General features: G+C 45.7%; 1 protein-coding gene across 2 annotated transcripts in view; it reads left to right on the forward strand.

Annotated features, from left to right (window-relative positions):
* EDEM2 (ER degradation enhancing alpha-mannosidase like protein 2) overlaps nt 1-9,130 on the forward strand; it is a gene marked incomplete at both ends in the record, with an annotated part of 42,283 nt that extends 33,153 nt beyond the window's left edge. For both annotated transcript variants that reach the window (XM_080716153.1, XM_080716154.1), the window contains 2 exons: nt 3,192-3,313; nt 8,633-9,130. In XM_080716153.1, the coding sequence (XP_080572279.1) occupies nt 3,192-3,313; nt 8,633-9,130 (620 nt within the window). The remainder of the gene's footprint in view (nt 1-3,191; nt 3,314-8,632) is intronic.
* Between the last annotated feature and the right edge of the window lie 7,955 nt (nt 9,131-17,085).

The raw sequence follows: 17,085 nt of genomic DNA on the forward strand, positions 1-17,085 counted from the left end.
AAACCCTGAGGAGGGAAGGGAAAGAGGGCAGAGGCAGGAAGCTTAGTCAACACCCAGTCATTCCCATCCCGGTGCAGCTAGTGTGCCCGTTCTGCCTTCTGCCCTGTTTCCTTCCTTCTCTGACCCAAGCGATTATAGTAGGATTTGGGATGGGACGTAAGAAGGGTCAAAATAGCAGTTGTAAAGGGCAAATTAGTCACTTTGGAATCCTCAAAGGTTGCCATTCTTTTTTTTTTTTTTTTTTTGGTGGTACTGGGGTTCCTGGAAGCCCTTCTATCTCCGGGCTACGCTCCTAGACCTATTATTATACTTTTTTATTTGGAAACAGGGTCTCTTAAGCCAGCACGGCTGGCTTCGAACCTGCGTGATCCTCCTGTCTCCGCCTCCCAAGCAAGGGGATTACAAGTATGCGCCACCACGCCCAGCAGGTTGCCATTCTTGATGTTTCTCAAACATTTGTTCTCATTGCATTTTTTTTTTTAAGAGAAAATTCTCTGAAAGTGCCTTATCTAGTCTACCAATAAATAATAAATTATCTGAGTTTGGGACTAAATGTAAGATGTAGACTTGTGCAATCTCAGGGTCAGAGGAACCTTAGAGCTGTTTGAAAAGTGATTATCAAGTCTTTGCTTAGTAACAGGGAGCTCCGTATGCTGTATGCTGAGAAACAGCCCGTTCCATTTGCAAGATAGGCTGGCAGGAAGACATTGGTGGGAAGTAAGGCACCATTGCCAGAAATCCAGGAATGTGTGAGGCAGTCACCCTTCCTTACCCAAAACAATAGCACACGGGAGATAAGATAAAAATGTATGAGGAGAGCCCTTGGCTGCACTCTGGTCAGCAGTGTTGGAGCAGAGCCTACCCTAAAGGCCTCTGAGGGCCCTTCCTTCCCCTAAGTCCAAATCTAAACATCAGACCATCACCCTCCTCCAGAGAGTTGGCTGGATGTTTAACAAAGTAAAGCAGTAGCTAGCAGACTTGGGCCATGAGTGCGGAAGAGACCACATCAGCCCTGCGCCAGCCATTGCTTGGAGGCAGAAGGGAGTCCTCGCATGAGAGCCCCCTTTCTGCTGCCAATGAGTGTGCCCTAGCTTGTGTCTTAGAATATGAGGAGCCGGGTTACCACATGTCTGGAGCCTGCGGGGTGAGGGGATAGGAGAGAAGTGGGTGGTGCAGTGCTGAGTGGGGCGAGGTGGGAGCAGAAGACCAGGGGAGGTGGTAGAGATGGGAACATGGCTCTCTCCTCTGACAAAAGATGGGTGATGCCAGGCGTGGTGATGCACGCTTGTAATCCCCGCGCTTGGGAGGCAGAGACAGTAGGATCACACAGGTTCGAAGCCAGCCTCGGCTACTTAGGCTCTCAGCAACTTAGTAAGAACCTGTTTCCAAATAAAATATAAAATAGGTCTGGGAGTATAGCCCGGAGGTAGAAAGCCTCTGGGCTCCACCCCCCAGTACCACCAAGACAAAAAAAAAAATGGGTGACTAAGTAGGAAAGCAGAGTGTGCTGTGGCTCCTACCCCCTGAGGCCACCCTCAGTGGAGTCAAACCATTCTTTATCAAAATAGTGTTGGAAAGCAATAAATATATTTTCTTAGGTTTGGGGTTTTTGTCAGAGTAAATACTCTCCCCTGGACCCACCCCTGTTGGCTAATGTGCATCTCCAGGCAGGGCTTGTGTCTGAGCATCACATTTCAGTTGTGGGGTAGAACAGGGCAGGACCCTCGCTTAGTTCTGAGCACAGCGAACCAGTCACCGCATTGTCAGGTTGAAGGTTGGAACGTGAATATCTTAACCTTCACTTTCTTGTCTGCCCCATCTCGGCAGGGGCCTTAGAATGGCAGGCTCATACTCTTTTAAGCTTTAGGCTTAAGTTAGACAGTGAGTGACCCAAAAAATGTAGTTTAAATTTCTAAAAAATAGTAGGTACATTTCTACCTCTTATTTCTCTTTCATATTTGAATGGTTGAAAATAGAGTTAGGGAGTTTAGGAGGGAGGTAAAAACACCAACCGGGTTACCAGAGACGGCTGTTTTATTCGGACCCAGCCCCTCCGGAGAGTCAGTCATCTGTGGGGGAAGGGACCCACGGGCCAGGCATCTGGAGAGTTGCGCACAGTCCTGATCGGCCGGCTGAGTCACGTGGTGGATCGGAGGCACAGATGTTTTATAGGCATGCCGATTCTCTCACGACATCTGTAGTCTCGCGATGTTTGGTGTCTCAAGGCACCTGGTTTCTCGCGCTATCTCCACTTCTGGCTTCAGGGGTTCCGCCTCCTGTTCCCGCTGACCTCACGTGGGGGGAGGGACCCGAGTTATCAATATTCTCATTGCATACAACTCTTCATAGTGTCCTTAATCTCACCCGGCCACTGGGAAAAGTTATGAACCTAGGTAGCCATGTGCTCAGCCAGAGTCAGGGAGTCTTTTTTTTTTGGTGGTACTGAGGTTGGAACCCAGGGGCATTCTACCTCTAAGCTATACCCTCAGATCTATTTTTTACTCTTTCTTTTTTCTTTCTTTGTTTCTTCCTTTCTTTCTTTCTTTTCTCTCTTTTTTGGTGGTACTGGGGGTGGAACCCAGGGGCTTTTCTACCTCTGAGCTATACTCCCAAACCTATTTTATACTTTATCTGGAAACAGGGTCTTGTTAAGTTGCTGAGAGCCTCACTAAGTAGCCGAGGCTGGCTTCGAACTTTTGTGATCCTCCTGTCTCAGCCTCCCAAGTGCTGGGATTGCAAGCGTGCGCCACCACGCCCAGCTTACTCTTTATTTTGAAACAAGTTCTCACTAAGTTGCAGAAGGCCTCACTAAGTAGCTGAGGCTGATGGCGAACTTGTGATCCTCCTGTCCCAACCTCCCAAGTACTGGGATTACAAATGTGTGCCACCACACCTGCAGGGATTCTATTATTAGGGAGGAAGGAGGGAACAGATATGGGGAAGAGGCCACAGCCTCTGCCACCTTCTTCATCCCAGAGTCTAGCTGCCTCTCTTCCTGGAGTGAGTCCATGGTGAGCCTTATCTGGTCTCCACTGAGCTCTGGACTCTGGACATATTGGCCTCATGATCCTCTTTGCTGGGGCCCTATGGATGAAGTGAAGAGAGGAGGATTTCCCCTCTGTCTTTCCTTTGTGGCCCCAAGCCATGCCTGCTCAGCCTCTAGGTGAGGAAGGTCTGCTTGTACTTTGCAGAACTCATTGAAAGCGCGATGTACCTCTACCGTGCCACCGGAGATCCTACACTCTTAGAACTCGGGAGAGATGCTGTGGAGTCCATTGAAAAAATCAGCAAGGTGGAGTGCGGATTTGCAACAGTAAGTGGCTCGTGGGCCCAGGAAGTGGGAAGTATCTTCCCTTGCTGCTAAGATGGTTTGGGAGAGCTGGAACATAGCTGGAACACTAACAATAGAGGGAACCTTAGAGATAGACATAAACTAATGAACAGAGAAGCGAAGAACTTGGCTAAAGGTCACAGAGCTTGGAAATGCAGCTCAGATTAGTTTCCCAGGGTCTTGACCCCATGCCCTCAGCATTCTTTCTGTACCAAAGGTCCTGATCTATCTGAATAGGCTGCTTTGTAAGACGAGTTTTCTGAAAGAGCTTATAAAATGGACTTTAAGAAGGGAAACCCAGAGTCCTATATCCTTGTATACAAACCTGGAGCCGCTTAACAAAATAGCCCTGCTAGTCTCTCAGATATTTATTGACTGTCTTCTACAGTCCAAGCACTGTGCTAGGTCCACGAGTGGTAGTAATGAAGGAAGACCAAGCCCTGCTCCACGGAACATACATGTTAGTAGGAAAAGCAATGAACATGTATCTGTGAGACAGGAAGAAGACAGTGCTGTCTGGAGTGGAGTGAGTGGGGGAAGGTGGGGACGAAGGTCCTAGAGGGAGGCAGGGGCCAGATCACTGCAGGCCTCACATAATCCATGGGAAAGAGTTTGGATTTGGTTCGCTTGGAATGAGGAGCCTTGGTAGGACCAACAACAGAGCAGGGCCATGGTCTGATTGGTATTTTATATATTTATTTTGTGATACTAGGAGTGGAGCCCAAGGGTCTTCTGCCTCTGGGCTATACCCCCAGACCTTTTTTTTTTTTTTTTTTTTTTTCCGGTGGTACTGGGGTTCCTGGAAGCCCTTCTACCTCTGGACTACACTCCCAGACCTATTTTTATACTTTTTAAATTTGGAAACAGGGTCTCTTAAACCAGCATGGCTGGCTTCGAACCTGCGCGATCATCCTGTGTCCGCCTCCCAAGCGCGGGGATTACAAGCGTGTGCCACCACGCCCGACCTATTTTTTTTTTTTTAATTTGGAAATAATCTCGCAAAATTACTGAGAGCCTCATTGAGTTGCTGAGGCTGGCTTTGAAACTGTGATCCTCCTGTCTCAGCTTCCCTAGTACTGGGATTACAAGCATATGCCACCATGCCCAGAAGATTGGTATTTTAGAAATAGCACTTTAGCCAGGAGTGGTAGCACACACCTGTAATCACAGCCAGCCTCAACAACTTAGTGAGGCCCACTGCAACTAGTGAAACCCTGATTAAAAATAAGATAATAGAGCCAGGTGTGGCGGCACACACTTGTAATCCCAGCATTTGGGAAGCTGAGACAGGAGGATGGTGGTTTGCGGATAGCCTCAGCTACTACTTAGTGAGGCCCTCTGCAACTCAGTGAGACCCTGTTTCAAAATAAAGAGAATAAAAAATAGGGCTGAAGGTGTAGCTTGGAGATAGAATGTCCATGGGTTCCATCCCCACTACCACTAAATAAATAAGTAAGGCTGGAGGTATAGCTTGGAGGTAGAATGCCCCTGGGTTTCATCCTCACATCCTCAGTACCACAAAAAGAAAGAAAGAAAGAAAGAAAAGAAAGAAAGAAAGAAAGAAAGATCACTCAAACTACTTTTGGAGAATGGATTTGAAAGGGGCAAGGGTAACAGCCAGGTCAAATCTTTGTAGGACCCTAGCAGACAAGATATAAATAATCAAGCATTACAGACACATAAAAACATACACCTATATCTATATCTATCTATCTACCTACCTATCTATCTATCTATCTAGCCAGGCATGGTGGTACACGCCTGTAATCCCAGTACTTGGGAGGCTGAGACAGAAGAATCTTAGGTTTGAAGCCAGTCTCAACAACTTCATGAAGTTCTCAGCAACTCAGTGAGAACCTGTTTCCAAATATAATATAAAATAGGGCTGGGAGCCAGGTGTGGTTGCACACACTTGTAATCCCAGCATTTGGGATGCTGAGACCAGAGGATCACGGTTTGTGGACAGCCTCAGCTACTTAATGAGTCTTACTCAGTGAGACCCTGTTTCAAAAATAAAAAGACTAAAAAATAGGTCTGGGGCTGTAGCTCAGAGGTACAATGCCTCTGGGTTCCATCCCCATTACTGCAAAAATAAAATAAAATAAAATAGGGCTGGAAGTATTTGCTTGGAGGTGGAATGCCCCTGGGTTCCACCCCCAGTATCACACACACAAAAAAAGGATATGTAAGAGCCAGGTGAGGTGGCGCATGCTTGTAATCCCAGCTTTTGGGAGGCTGAGACCAGAGGATTGTGGTTCATGGACAGCATCAGTACTCACTGAGTCCGTCCACAACTTAGTGAGACCCTGTTTCAAAATAAAGAATAAAAAATAGGATAGGAGGTGTAGCTTGAAGGTCCAAATGCCCTGGGTTCCATCCCCAGACCTGCAGGGGGGACAAAAGGATATATAAGAAAATAGATAAACCACTAGCCAACTTAACAAAAGGAAGGAAGGGAGGAAGGAAGGAAGGAAGGAAGGAAGAAAATCAACCAAATCCCAAAGAGATGAAAAAGAAGACATTACCACCGACAGTGTAGAAATCCAGAGGATTATCAGAAACTACTTTGAAAAACTATATTCCAACAAAATGGAAAATCTGGAAGAAATTGACAACTTTCTAGATAAATACAACCTTCCTAAACTGAGTCAAGAATATACAGAAAATTTAGGCTGGGTAGTGGCGCACGCTAGTAATCCCCACGCTTGAGAGGCTGAGACAGGAGGGACGCACAGGTTCGAAGCCAGCCTCAGTTACTGAGTGAGGCTCTCAGCAACTTAGTGAGACCCTGTTTCCAAGTAAAATATAAAATAGGTCTGGGAGTATAGCCCGGAGGTAGAAAAGCCCCTGGGTTCCATCCCCCCCTCCCAAAAAAAAAAAGCCCTGCAAAGAATCAGAATAGAAGGAACATACCTCAACATCATAAAGGCAATCTACAATAGGTTCACAGCCAACATCATATTAAATGGGGAGAAACTGAAAATTCCCCCTAAAAACAGGAACGAGACAAGGATATCCATTATCACCACTTCTTTTCAATATAGTACTTGAGACTCAAGCCAGAGCATTAAGACAAGAAAAGGAAATCAAAGAAGTTCAAATAGAAAAAGAAGAACTAAAAAAAGAACAGTCTGGCGCCGGGCGTGGTGGCGCACGCTTGTAATCCCCGCGCTTGGGAGGCGGAGACAGGAGGATCGCGCAGGTTCGAAGCCAGCCATGCTGGCTTAAGAGACCCTGTTTCCAAAAGTATAAATAGGTCTGGGAGTGTAGCCCAGAGGTAGAAGGGCTTCCAGAAAAGAAAACAGTCTGGCAGATGGGCATGGTGGCACACACCTGTAATCCCAGCACCTGGGAGACTGAGAAAGGATCACAGGTACTAGAACAGCCTCAGCAACTAGCAAGACTCAGCAACCTCGTGAGACCCTGTTTCAAAACAAAAATTAAAAAAGGCTAGGGATATAGCTTGGAGGTAGAATGCCCCTGGGTTTAATCCCTAATACCACACACACACACACACACACACACACACACACACACACACACACTAGTCGGAAAGAAAATTCCCCACAAAGTGTACAGAGTTCCTGTTAGGGTGTGAGACTTTTTTTTTTTTTTTTTTTGGTGGTACTGGGGTTCCTGGAAGCCCTTCTACCTCTGGGCTACACTCCCAGACCTATTTTTACATTTTTATTTGGAAACAGGGTCTCCTAAGCCAGCGCGCGCGGCTGGCTTCGAACCTGCGCAATCCTCCTGTCTCCGCCTCCCAAGCGCAGGGATTACAAGCGTGCGCCACCACGCCCGGCAGGTGTGAGACTTAAAAAAAAAAAAAGACTTTTGGCAAACTTTGTAATGTTAGTATATGCTGTGAGTAAAATATGAATACATGTTTTGGAAGAGAATACATATGCGTAGGGGAAATAAAGGAGTAATATATTTTTATTTCCATTGTGCTGTATTCTGTGAGAAATCAGAGTGATAAGCCCATTGGGGCCTTCTTAGTAATGCTAGGCTTATTTCCACAAAAATGAAGTTCTTTGGAGGTCTTCCAAAGTACATGATGGGAACAAACATTTGATCTTTGTCTAGCAGGGCAAGAACAGAAATCTGGTGTATCACATCCACATTTGAGTCACATTTTTTGTGTAAGATAGATGTCCACCAAGAATTAGATTTGTTTAAATGTATTGCTAATTTTGAGATGCTAAATTTAGACATTTGAGGCAAATGAGTCATCTTGCTCATCTATGACTGTCAAAGTTGAAATATTATAAATTAGACTTATTATTGGTTATTTCCAATAACAAAAACTTGGTAACCACCTTGAAGCCCATCGAGGGAGGATTAGCTAAATCAGTGATGATACCTTAACCTGGGCATGGTGATATACTCCTGTAAGTGGGAGGCTGAGATAGGAGGATCACAGGTTTAAGACCAGCCTCAGCAACTTAGTGAAACCCCGTTTCAAAGTAAAAGAGAAAATAAAGCTGGGGTATAGTTTGGAGGTAAAATGCATCTGGATTCAATCCCTAGTGCCAAAAAAAAAAAGTTTTAACAATGAATTATTATACCATTGTTGAAAGGGATGACTAGGTCTATGTTTAGAGTCACAAAAGGATAGGAGACAGGGATGGAGAGTGCCCTGTCATGTAGGAGGCCAGGGGACACCTTCCTGGGAGAAAGCCTTGGAGCAGAGACCTGCAGGAGGTGAGGGAGCTGCCATGCGGGCGCCTGAGAGAGGAGTGCTGCAGGATAAGGGGCCTGAGACACAGGGTGCTGCTGGTTCAAGAACAGAAAGGCTGACTGGCAGCTGCCACAGGAACAGGATTCGAGTGGTAAGAGATAAAGTCAGGGAGGAAGCAGGCACACGAAGGACCTGGCAGCCAGGGTAAGGCCTGGGGTTTTAGCTTGCACGAAACGGGATGTCAACAGTGTTGTAAGGAGCGACAGTTAAGACTCATGAAGCTGGGTGTGGTGGCCTCAGCAACTTGGTGAGACCCTGTTTCCAAATAAAACAGTAAAATAGGACTAGGGGCATAGCTCAGAGGTAGAATACCCATGGGTTTCATCTCCAGTACCAAGAAAAGGAAAAGTGTGCTGCAGGCCAAGGGTGGAATGGGAAGCCCAGCTGGAAGCTGTGGCAATACCCAGGTGTGAGATGTGGCGACTTGGAAGAAGTGAGGCTCTGAAAGGAGACACGATTGGCCAGAGGCCCCGGTGCCTAGTGGCCGGCAGGGGGCCGGCCCTGGCCCTTACTACCACTGTGGGTATCTTCTGACTGGACTTTTTTCTCCCACGTGACAGATCAAAGATCTTCGAGATCACAAGCTTGACAACCGCATGGAGTCCTTCTTCCTGGCTGAGACTGTGAAATACCTCTACCTTCTGTTCGACCCCACCAACTTCATCCACAACAACGGCTCCACCTTCGACGCGGTGATAACGCCCTACGGGGAGTGCATCCTGGGGGCGGGGGGCTACATCTTCAACACTGAAGCGCACCCCATTGACCCCGCTGCCCTGCACTGTTGCCGGAGGCTGAAGGAGGAGCAGTGGGAAGTAGAGGACCTGATGAGGGAGTTCTTCTCTCTCAGACGGAACAGATCGGGATTCCAGAAAAAGACACTGCGCTCCGGGCCCTGGGCGCCCCCGGCAGGACCAGGAACAGCCTCCCCACCCGAAAACCCCAACCAGGCGAGGGAGAAGAAGGCCAAGCAGAGAGCGCCGCTGCTCAGCTGCCCCAGTCAGCCCTTCACCTCCAAGCTGGCCTTGCTGGGACAGGTTTTCCTTGATTCCTCATAACCACTGGATGATTTTTTTAACTTTTATTTTTTTGAGACTAAACTATAGAAATAAATATGCTTTTGGCTATCATGTTTTACATATTAAACTCTTGTAATTCAAAGAAAGGGTTTGTAGCTGGGCATGGTGGTGCACACTTGTAATCCCAGGATTGGGGAGGCTGAGACCAGAGGATCGCTGTTCACAGACAGCCTCAATACTTAGTGAGGCCATCTGCAACTCAGTGAGACCTGGTTTCAAAATAAAGAATAAAATATAGGCTGGAGGTGTAGCTCAGAGGTGGAATGCCCCTGGGTTCTATCCCTAGTGACGCAAAACAACAACAACAACAACAACAACAAAGAAAGGGTTTGTGGCTAATAACAATTCTAAATCTAAATCTAGTTTATTTTTCTTAGATTGTGCAAGAAACAGCTAAACCCCAAATTAGCTGGCTGCAAAGACAGGTTTGATAGGTGAATCTCCCTTCCTTTTCTGGTATCTTTGAGAAGAGTGCTGTTAGGAATTTATTTCCTTCCTTTCTCTCTCTCCTTCACCTCCTCCTTTTTTCTTTCCTCCCTTCCTTCTTTTTTGTGGTATTGGTCATTAAACCCAGGAGCATTCTACCTCTGATATACAGCCTCTAGCCTTTTTTATTTTTTAATTTTGAAACAGGGTCTTGCTAGGTTGCTAAGAATCTCACTACATTGCTGAGGCTGTCCCCAAACCTATAATCCTCCTGTCCAGCCTCTGAAGTACTGGGATTACAGATGTGAGCCACCATACCCACCTTAAGAATATATTTTTTCCTTAACCCCAAACCCTGCCTCTGTACTTTAGTTCTCCCCTCTTTTCATCTGTTCTTTCAGACAATAAATATTCATAGCCGGGCGTGGTGGCACACGCTTGTAATCCCCACGCTTGGGAGGCTGAGACAGGAGGATTGCACGGGTTCGAAGCCAGCCTCAACTACTTAGTGAGGCTTTCAGCAACTTAGTGAGACCCTGTTTTCAAATAAAGTATAAAATAGGTCTGGGAGTGTAGTCCGGGGGTAGAAAGCCTCCGGGTTCCACCCCCAGTACCACCAAAAAAAAAAAAAGATAATAAATATTCATTAAGCAAGCACCTTTGGGAGCCAGCTACCACCTGAGGGTCAGCAGCAAACAAGGCAAACCGTTATAATTCTTGCGAAAACTAAATTCTAGCAGAGCAAACTAAACTAGTAAATATATAAAATGACATTGGCATAAGTTCCTTGAAGAAAATAGGGGGCTGTGCTAACCAATAACAGGGCAAGTTAAGCTCCCTTAGGTACAGTTCAGGAAGGCCTTCCCAAGGAAGGAAGATTTCATTTTATCTTACTTTTTGCAGTACTGAGGATTGAACGCAGGGGCATTCTGCCTCCAAATTACACCCCAGCCCTATGTTTTATTCTTTATTTTGAAGCAGACTCTCACTGAGTTGCAGAGTGCCTCGCTAAATAGCTAGCTGAGTCTGGCTTTGAACCTGTGATCCTCCTGTCTCAGCCTCCAAAGTACTGGGATTACAAGCTTGTGTCACCATACAGGATTTAAACTTTTGTGTGTGTGTGTGTGTGTGTGTGTGTTACTGGGGGTGGAACCCAGGGGCTTTCTACCTCCGGGCTATACTCCCAAACTTATTTTATATTTTATTTGGAAACAGGGTCTCACTAAGTTGCTGAGAGCCTCACTAAGTAGCAGAGGCTGGCTTCGAAACTGTGCGTCCCTCCTGTCTCAGCCTCCCAAGCGCTGGGAATACAAGGGTGCACCACCACGCCCGGCAGGATTTAAACATTTTAATTATGTGAATTTTTTGTGTGTGTGGTACTGGGGTTCCTGGAAGCCCTTCTACCTCCGGGCTACACTCCCAGACCCGTTTTATATATCATTTTATATATTTTTATTTAGAAACAGGGTCTCTTAAATCAGCACGTCTGGCTTCGAACCTACGAGAGCCTCCTGTCTCCGCCTCCCAAGCAAGGGGGGGGGGATTATAAACCCACACCACCATGCCCGGCTTAATTATGTAAAATTTTAAATCAACAAAAGAAGACAGAAATGGGCATGGTGACACTTGTCTGTAATCCCAGTACTTGGGAGCTGAGAAGAGGATCACAGGTTAGCAGCCAGCCATAGCAATTTAGTGAGACCTTCAGCAACTCAGACCTTGGTCCAAATAAAAAATAAGCCCAGTGTGGTGTTTGAATGCCTGTAATCTCAGTTCTTGGGAAGCTATGACAGGAGGATCATAGATTTAAGGATAGCTTCAGCAAATAGTGAGACTCTTAACAACCTAGCAAGATCCTGTTTCCAAGCCGGGCCTGGTGGCGCAGGCTTGCAACCCCAGTATTCAGGAGGCTGAGACCCCGAGGATCACAGTTTACGGCCAGCCTCAGCTTTTTAGTGAGGCCCTCTGCAACTCAGTGAGACCCGGTTTCAAAATAACGAATAAAAAATAGGGCAGGGGGTGTAGCTCGGAGGTCAAATGCCCCTGGGTTCCATCCCCAGACCCGCAAAAAAAAAAAAAAAAAAAAATCCAAACAAAAAATAAATAAATAGGACTGGGGGTGTAGCTCAAAGGTAGAATACCTCTGGATTCAATTCCAGAAAGCATTCTATTGTCTAGAAAAGGGAAATTTCAGCTTTGATAAGGATGATAATTTCATTGCACTGAAAACCAGCAAGTAAATTTAAATACGAGTTTACACTATTAAAAAAAAAAAAAAAAAAAAACCTAAAAACCAAAAGCTTTGTTGTCCCTTTTGAAACAGGGTCTCACTAATTTGCTGAGCCTGGCCTGGAACCTTTGATCTTCCTGTCTCGGCCTCCCAGGTACTGGGATTATAGGCATGTGATAGCAGGCCAGGCTAAGAATCAAGTTTTAGTCCTGATTTTCCCAAATGAACTCTACCTCAAGTACCCAAATACTTGATGAGGGAAAGTCTTTCTTTAGAGAACAGTCTAGCCAAATAGAGTATTGCTGGTTTTGTTGTTGTTGTTTGTTATTTTTGTTTGTTTTTGTGGTATTCAGGAACAAAGAGCAGTAGTGAGCTCAAGGCATTTCTTTCCCTGGCTCTCTCCCAGCAGGGGTGCTGCAACCTGGCTGTATCTCTCAATTGGTGGTCACTGTTTCTCTCAAGGTGACTTTCTCTCTACAACTCTTTCCTTTTGGGCAGTGGTTAATTTTATGTGTCACCCTGGCTGGGCCACAGAGTACCCAGATATTTGATCAAACATATGAGGGTGTTTTGATGAGATTAACATTTCGATTGGTAGAGTGGATTGCTCTCCTTGAAGGAGGCAGTTCTCATCAATTTCAGTTAAATCCAGAATAGAACAAAGATTCTCACATAGATTCTTGAGCAGACTGCACTCAGACTTCATCCATACTATCGCCTCTCCTGGGTTTCAAGCAGATTTGTTTGCCAATCTCCATAACTATGTGAGATAATTTTTTTTTTTTTTTTTTTTGCGGGTTTGGGAATAGAACCCAGGGGCATTTGACCTCTGAGCTACACCCCCTGACCTATTTTTTATTCTTTTATTTTGAAACAGGGTCTCACTAAGTTGCAGAGGGCCTCACTAAATAGCTGAGGGTGTCTGCAAACCTCGATCTTCCAGTCTCAGCCTCCCAAATGCTGGGGTTACAAGCGTGTGCCACCACGCCCAGCTCTTTTTTAAATTTTTGAAACAGGGGCTCACTGAGTTGCAAAGGGCCTCGCTAAGTAGCTAAGGCTGTCCACAAACCATGATCTTCTGGTCTCCACCTCCCAAATGCTGGGATTGCAAGCGTGCGCCACCACGCCCGGCTTCCAGTCCTATTTTTTATTCTTTATTTTGAAACAGGGTCTCACTAAGTTCCAGAGGGCCTCACTAAGTAGCTGAGGCTGGCTTTGAATCTATGATCCTCTTGTCTTAGCCTCCCAAGTACTGAGATTACAAGTGTGTGCCACCATGGCCAGCTCTGCGAAGTTATTATAATCAAGAGAGCATGGCACTAGCATAGGACAAGTACATAAACTAATGAAATAAAATTGAAAGTTCACATATTAACTCATATTTATGGTTGATTTTTGAAAAAGATTTCCAAGATGATCCAGTGGTAATATATATTTTTAAATGTTTCCAGGACAACAGGAAATCTACTTGCAAAAGAAAGATTTTAGATCCCAATTTCACATTGCATACAAAAATTAACTCATTAGAGGTCAAAAGAGCTAAAATCACAAAATTCTTGGAAGAAAACATAGAAACCTTTGGGACCTTGGACTCAGCAGTGGTTTCTTAACTATAAAACACATACAAACATTAACAAAGCTGGGCGCAGGTTTGTAATCCCAATACTTGGGAGGCTAAGACAGGAGGATTGTAGATTTATATCTAGCCTCAGCTACTTGTGAGGCCCTCTGCAACTTAGTTAGACCCTGTTTCAGATAAAAGAGTAAAAATAAAAAATGGGGCTGGGAGTGTACCTCAGAGGTAAAATGCTCCTGAATTCAAACCCCAGTACCTTAAAAAAAATAGGTAAACTGGTCTTCCTCAAAATTAAAAATCTTTATGCTTTGTGCTTCAAAGGACACTATCAAAAGTGAAAAGACAACCTATAGAACAGGAGCAAATAGTTCTAAATCATATATCTGACAAGGGTCTAGTATCCCGAATATTTAAAAAATAAAAACTGAACAAAAAAGATAATTCAAAAAGTAGGCAGACGAGGGGTGAGGTCAATGTTGGGGCTAGCAAGGCTGGGATTGGAGCCTGCCATGAAAAAAGGCCATGCTGGGGCCTTCGAGGCTAGGATCGGAGCCTGCCGTGAAGCAAGGCTGGTGCTGGGGCCTCCGAGGCCGGGATCGGAGCCTGTCAAGAGATGAGGCCGGTATCAGGGCTAGTGAGGCTGGGATAGAGCCTGCCGTGAGGCAAGGCCAGTGCTTGGGCCTCCTAGACTGGGTCTGGAGCCTGCTGAGGGTTGAGGCCAGTGCCTGGGCCAGCAAGGCCAGGATTGGACCCTGCCATGTGGTGAAGCCGGTGCTGGAGTCAGCAAGGCCAGTATCGGTACCTGGCATGCGGTGAGGCCGTAGCTGGAACCAGCGAGGCTGGGATAGGAGCTTGCCTTAAGGCAAGGCCGGTGCTGGGGCCTCTGAGGCTGGGATTAGAACCTGCCATGAGGCAAGGCCGGTGCTGGAGCCAGCGAGGCTGGATCAGAGTCCGCCGGGTGGCCAGGCTGGTGCCAGGGCCTTCAAGAGTAGGATCGGAACTTGCAATGCGGCGTACACAGAGAAATATCACAGAAAATAAAAATCAGATGCTTTCCCTAATATGCAAAACCTAGGAAGAAATGGGTAATAGGAGGAAATCTGGTGGAAGAAAGGGCCCTATGGAGGAGCAATTAAGGTGACCAGTCAGAGGAGATGGGATGGGGGAAGATGGAATCTCTTTAAAACACATGATGTACATAAACAAATATATCAAAGTTAATCACTAAATCAAGCATGGGATTGAGGGAGGGGGAGGGTGTGGGATGGGGATTTGATAAAGGTTAATTGGACAATGTGTACTTGGATATCCTCACAAGTCTTTTATTCCATTGTGATGTTTGACTACAATGCACCAATAAAAAATATTAAAAATAAAATAAAATGGAAAAAATAAAATAAGAGCTGGGCATGGTGGCACACGCTTGTAATCCCAGCATTTGGGAGGCTGAGACAGGAGGATCGCAGTTCCCGGACAGCCTCAGCTACTTAGTGAGGCCCTTTGCAACTCAGTGAGACCTGGTTTCAAAGTAAAGAATAAAAGGCCGGGCGTGGTGGCGCACGCTTGTAATCCCCGCACTTGGGAGGCGGAGACAGGAGGATGGCGCAGGTTCGAAGCCAGCCGTGCTGGCGTAAGAGACCCTGTTTCAAAAATATAAAATAGGTCTGGGAGTGTAGCCCGGAGGAAGGAGGGCTTCCAGGAACCCCAGTACCACCAAAAAATAAAGAAAGAAAGAAAGAAAGAAAGAAAGAAAGAAAGAAAGAAAGAAAGAATAAAAAATAGGGCAGGGGGTGTAGCTCAGAGGTCGAATGCCCCTGGGTTCCATACCCAGACCCGCAATAAATAAATAAATAAATAAATAAATAAATAGTATTTAATCTAAAAAAAAAAAAAGTAGGCAGAGCCGGGCGTGGTGGTGCACACTTGTAATCTCTGTGCTTGGGAGGCGGAGACAGGAGGATCGCACAGGTTCAAAGCCAGTCTTGAATAAACATTTCTCCAAAGAAGATACATGGATAGTCAAAAAGCAAAAAGCATGGATGAAAAAAATTGCTCAGCATCATTAGTCATTAAGGAAATGCTAATCAAATTATATTAGGATGCCATTTCACAAAAACAGAATGGTTTTAATAATTTAAAAAAAGACAAAATTTTAGGTGAGTAGAGAATTTGGAATCCTTAGACATTGCTTATGGTAATGTAAATTGAGAGTGTTGCCTAGAAAACAGTTTGATGGCTCTTCAAATAGTTAAGCTAAGCCGGGCCTGGTGGTGCATGCTTGGGAGGCGAGAACAGGAGAATCTCACAGGAGGACCGCGGTTCACAGACAGCCTCAGCTACTACTGAGTGAGGTCCTTTGCAACTCAGTGAGACCCTGTTTCAACATCAAGAATAAAAAATAGGTCTGGGGGTTTCGCTTGGAGGTAGAATGCCCCTGGTTCCATCCCCAGTACTGAAAAAAAAAAAAAAAAAAAAAAAGTTAAGCTGGAAGCTGGGTGGGGTGGTGAATGCTTGTAATCCCAGCATTCAGGAGGTTGAGACAGGAGGATCACAGTTTACAGACTGCCTCATCTACTTAGTGAGGCCCTCTGCAACTCAGTGAGACTCAGTTTCAAAATAAAGAATAAAAAATAGGGCAGGGGGTGTAGCTTGGAGGTCGAATGTCCCTGGGTTCCATCCCCAGTCACCTCCCCCCCAAAAAAAGTTAAGCTGGGCCAGACATGGTGGCACATACTTGTAATTCCAGCATTTGGGAGGCTGAGACAGGAGGATCACGGTTCACAGCCTCACGTACTTAGTAAGGCCCTGTGCAACTCAGTGAGACTCTGTTCCAAAATAAAGAATAAAAGATAGGTCTGGGGGTGTAGCTTAGAGATAGAATGCTCCTAGGTTCCATCCCCAGTACCACCTAAAAAAAAAAAAAAATTAAGCTGGGGGTGGTGGCGCATGGCAAGCTAGTAATCCCAGCACTTGGGAGGCTGAGACAGGACAATCATGGTTCGCAGACGGCTGTTACGGTTGGTGAACTGTTACAGTGGTGGAAGTGTTCCACAGACCCTGTTGGGTTCCTGGAACTTTAACAGTGAGAGATGTAGCCGTTGGTTCTTGTTCTGAGCTAGGTATAGAAAACAGTAGCCTGAACTCTGTAAGCTTAAACAATTTTATTATTACGAAGATGGAAAGATAGAACAGAGCTTAGAGTAAAGCACTACACCATAAGAGGCGACATAGTGGGGTGACTTGAAAAGAAGTCACGGAAGTCTTTCGGGTACAGAGTGGCTTTATACCCAATCTTCTGACCAGACTAGATCCGCCCTTTCTCCGGGGCAGGTCTTTTGATGTGAGGATTCCTTCCTGTAGACCTGCCCTGTCTCCAGACCTCACACCTGTTGTTACACCAAAAATGTGTTAGTTGATTATCAGAGTCTGGGACTTCTTGAAGGCTTATGGTATCCTTCCACATCCTTGGGAAATCTTATCTTTACAATGAAAAAGGGCCCTGGGACTCTATCTGTTGTCTTACTAATCACCCTTGATGTCTGAAATTCTGCAGGATCTCTTTCCTTGTCTGAGTGCCTCTTTGTCTCTGGACAGTGCACTTACTAAGGGCAGTGGTCAAGGATCTACCTGGCCTTTGCTTCTATTGTATCAGGCAGTATTGGTTGCTCATCAACTAGGTTTACCTTTCCTGTACCCAGGCCA

Source organism: Muscardinus avellanarius, assembly GCF_963383645.1.
Source record: "Muscardinus avellanarius genome assembly, chromosome: 19".
NCBI lineage: Eukaryota > Metazoa > Chordata > Mammalia > Rodentia > Gliridae > Muscardinus > Muscardinus avellanarius.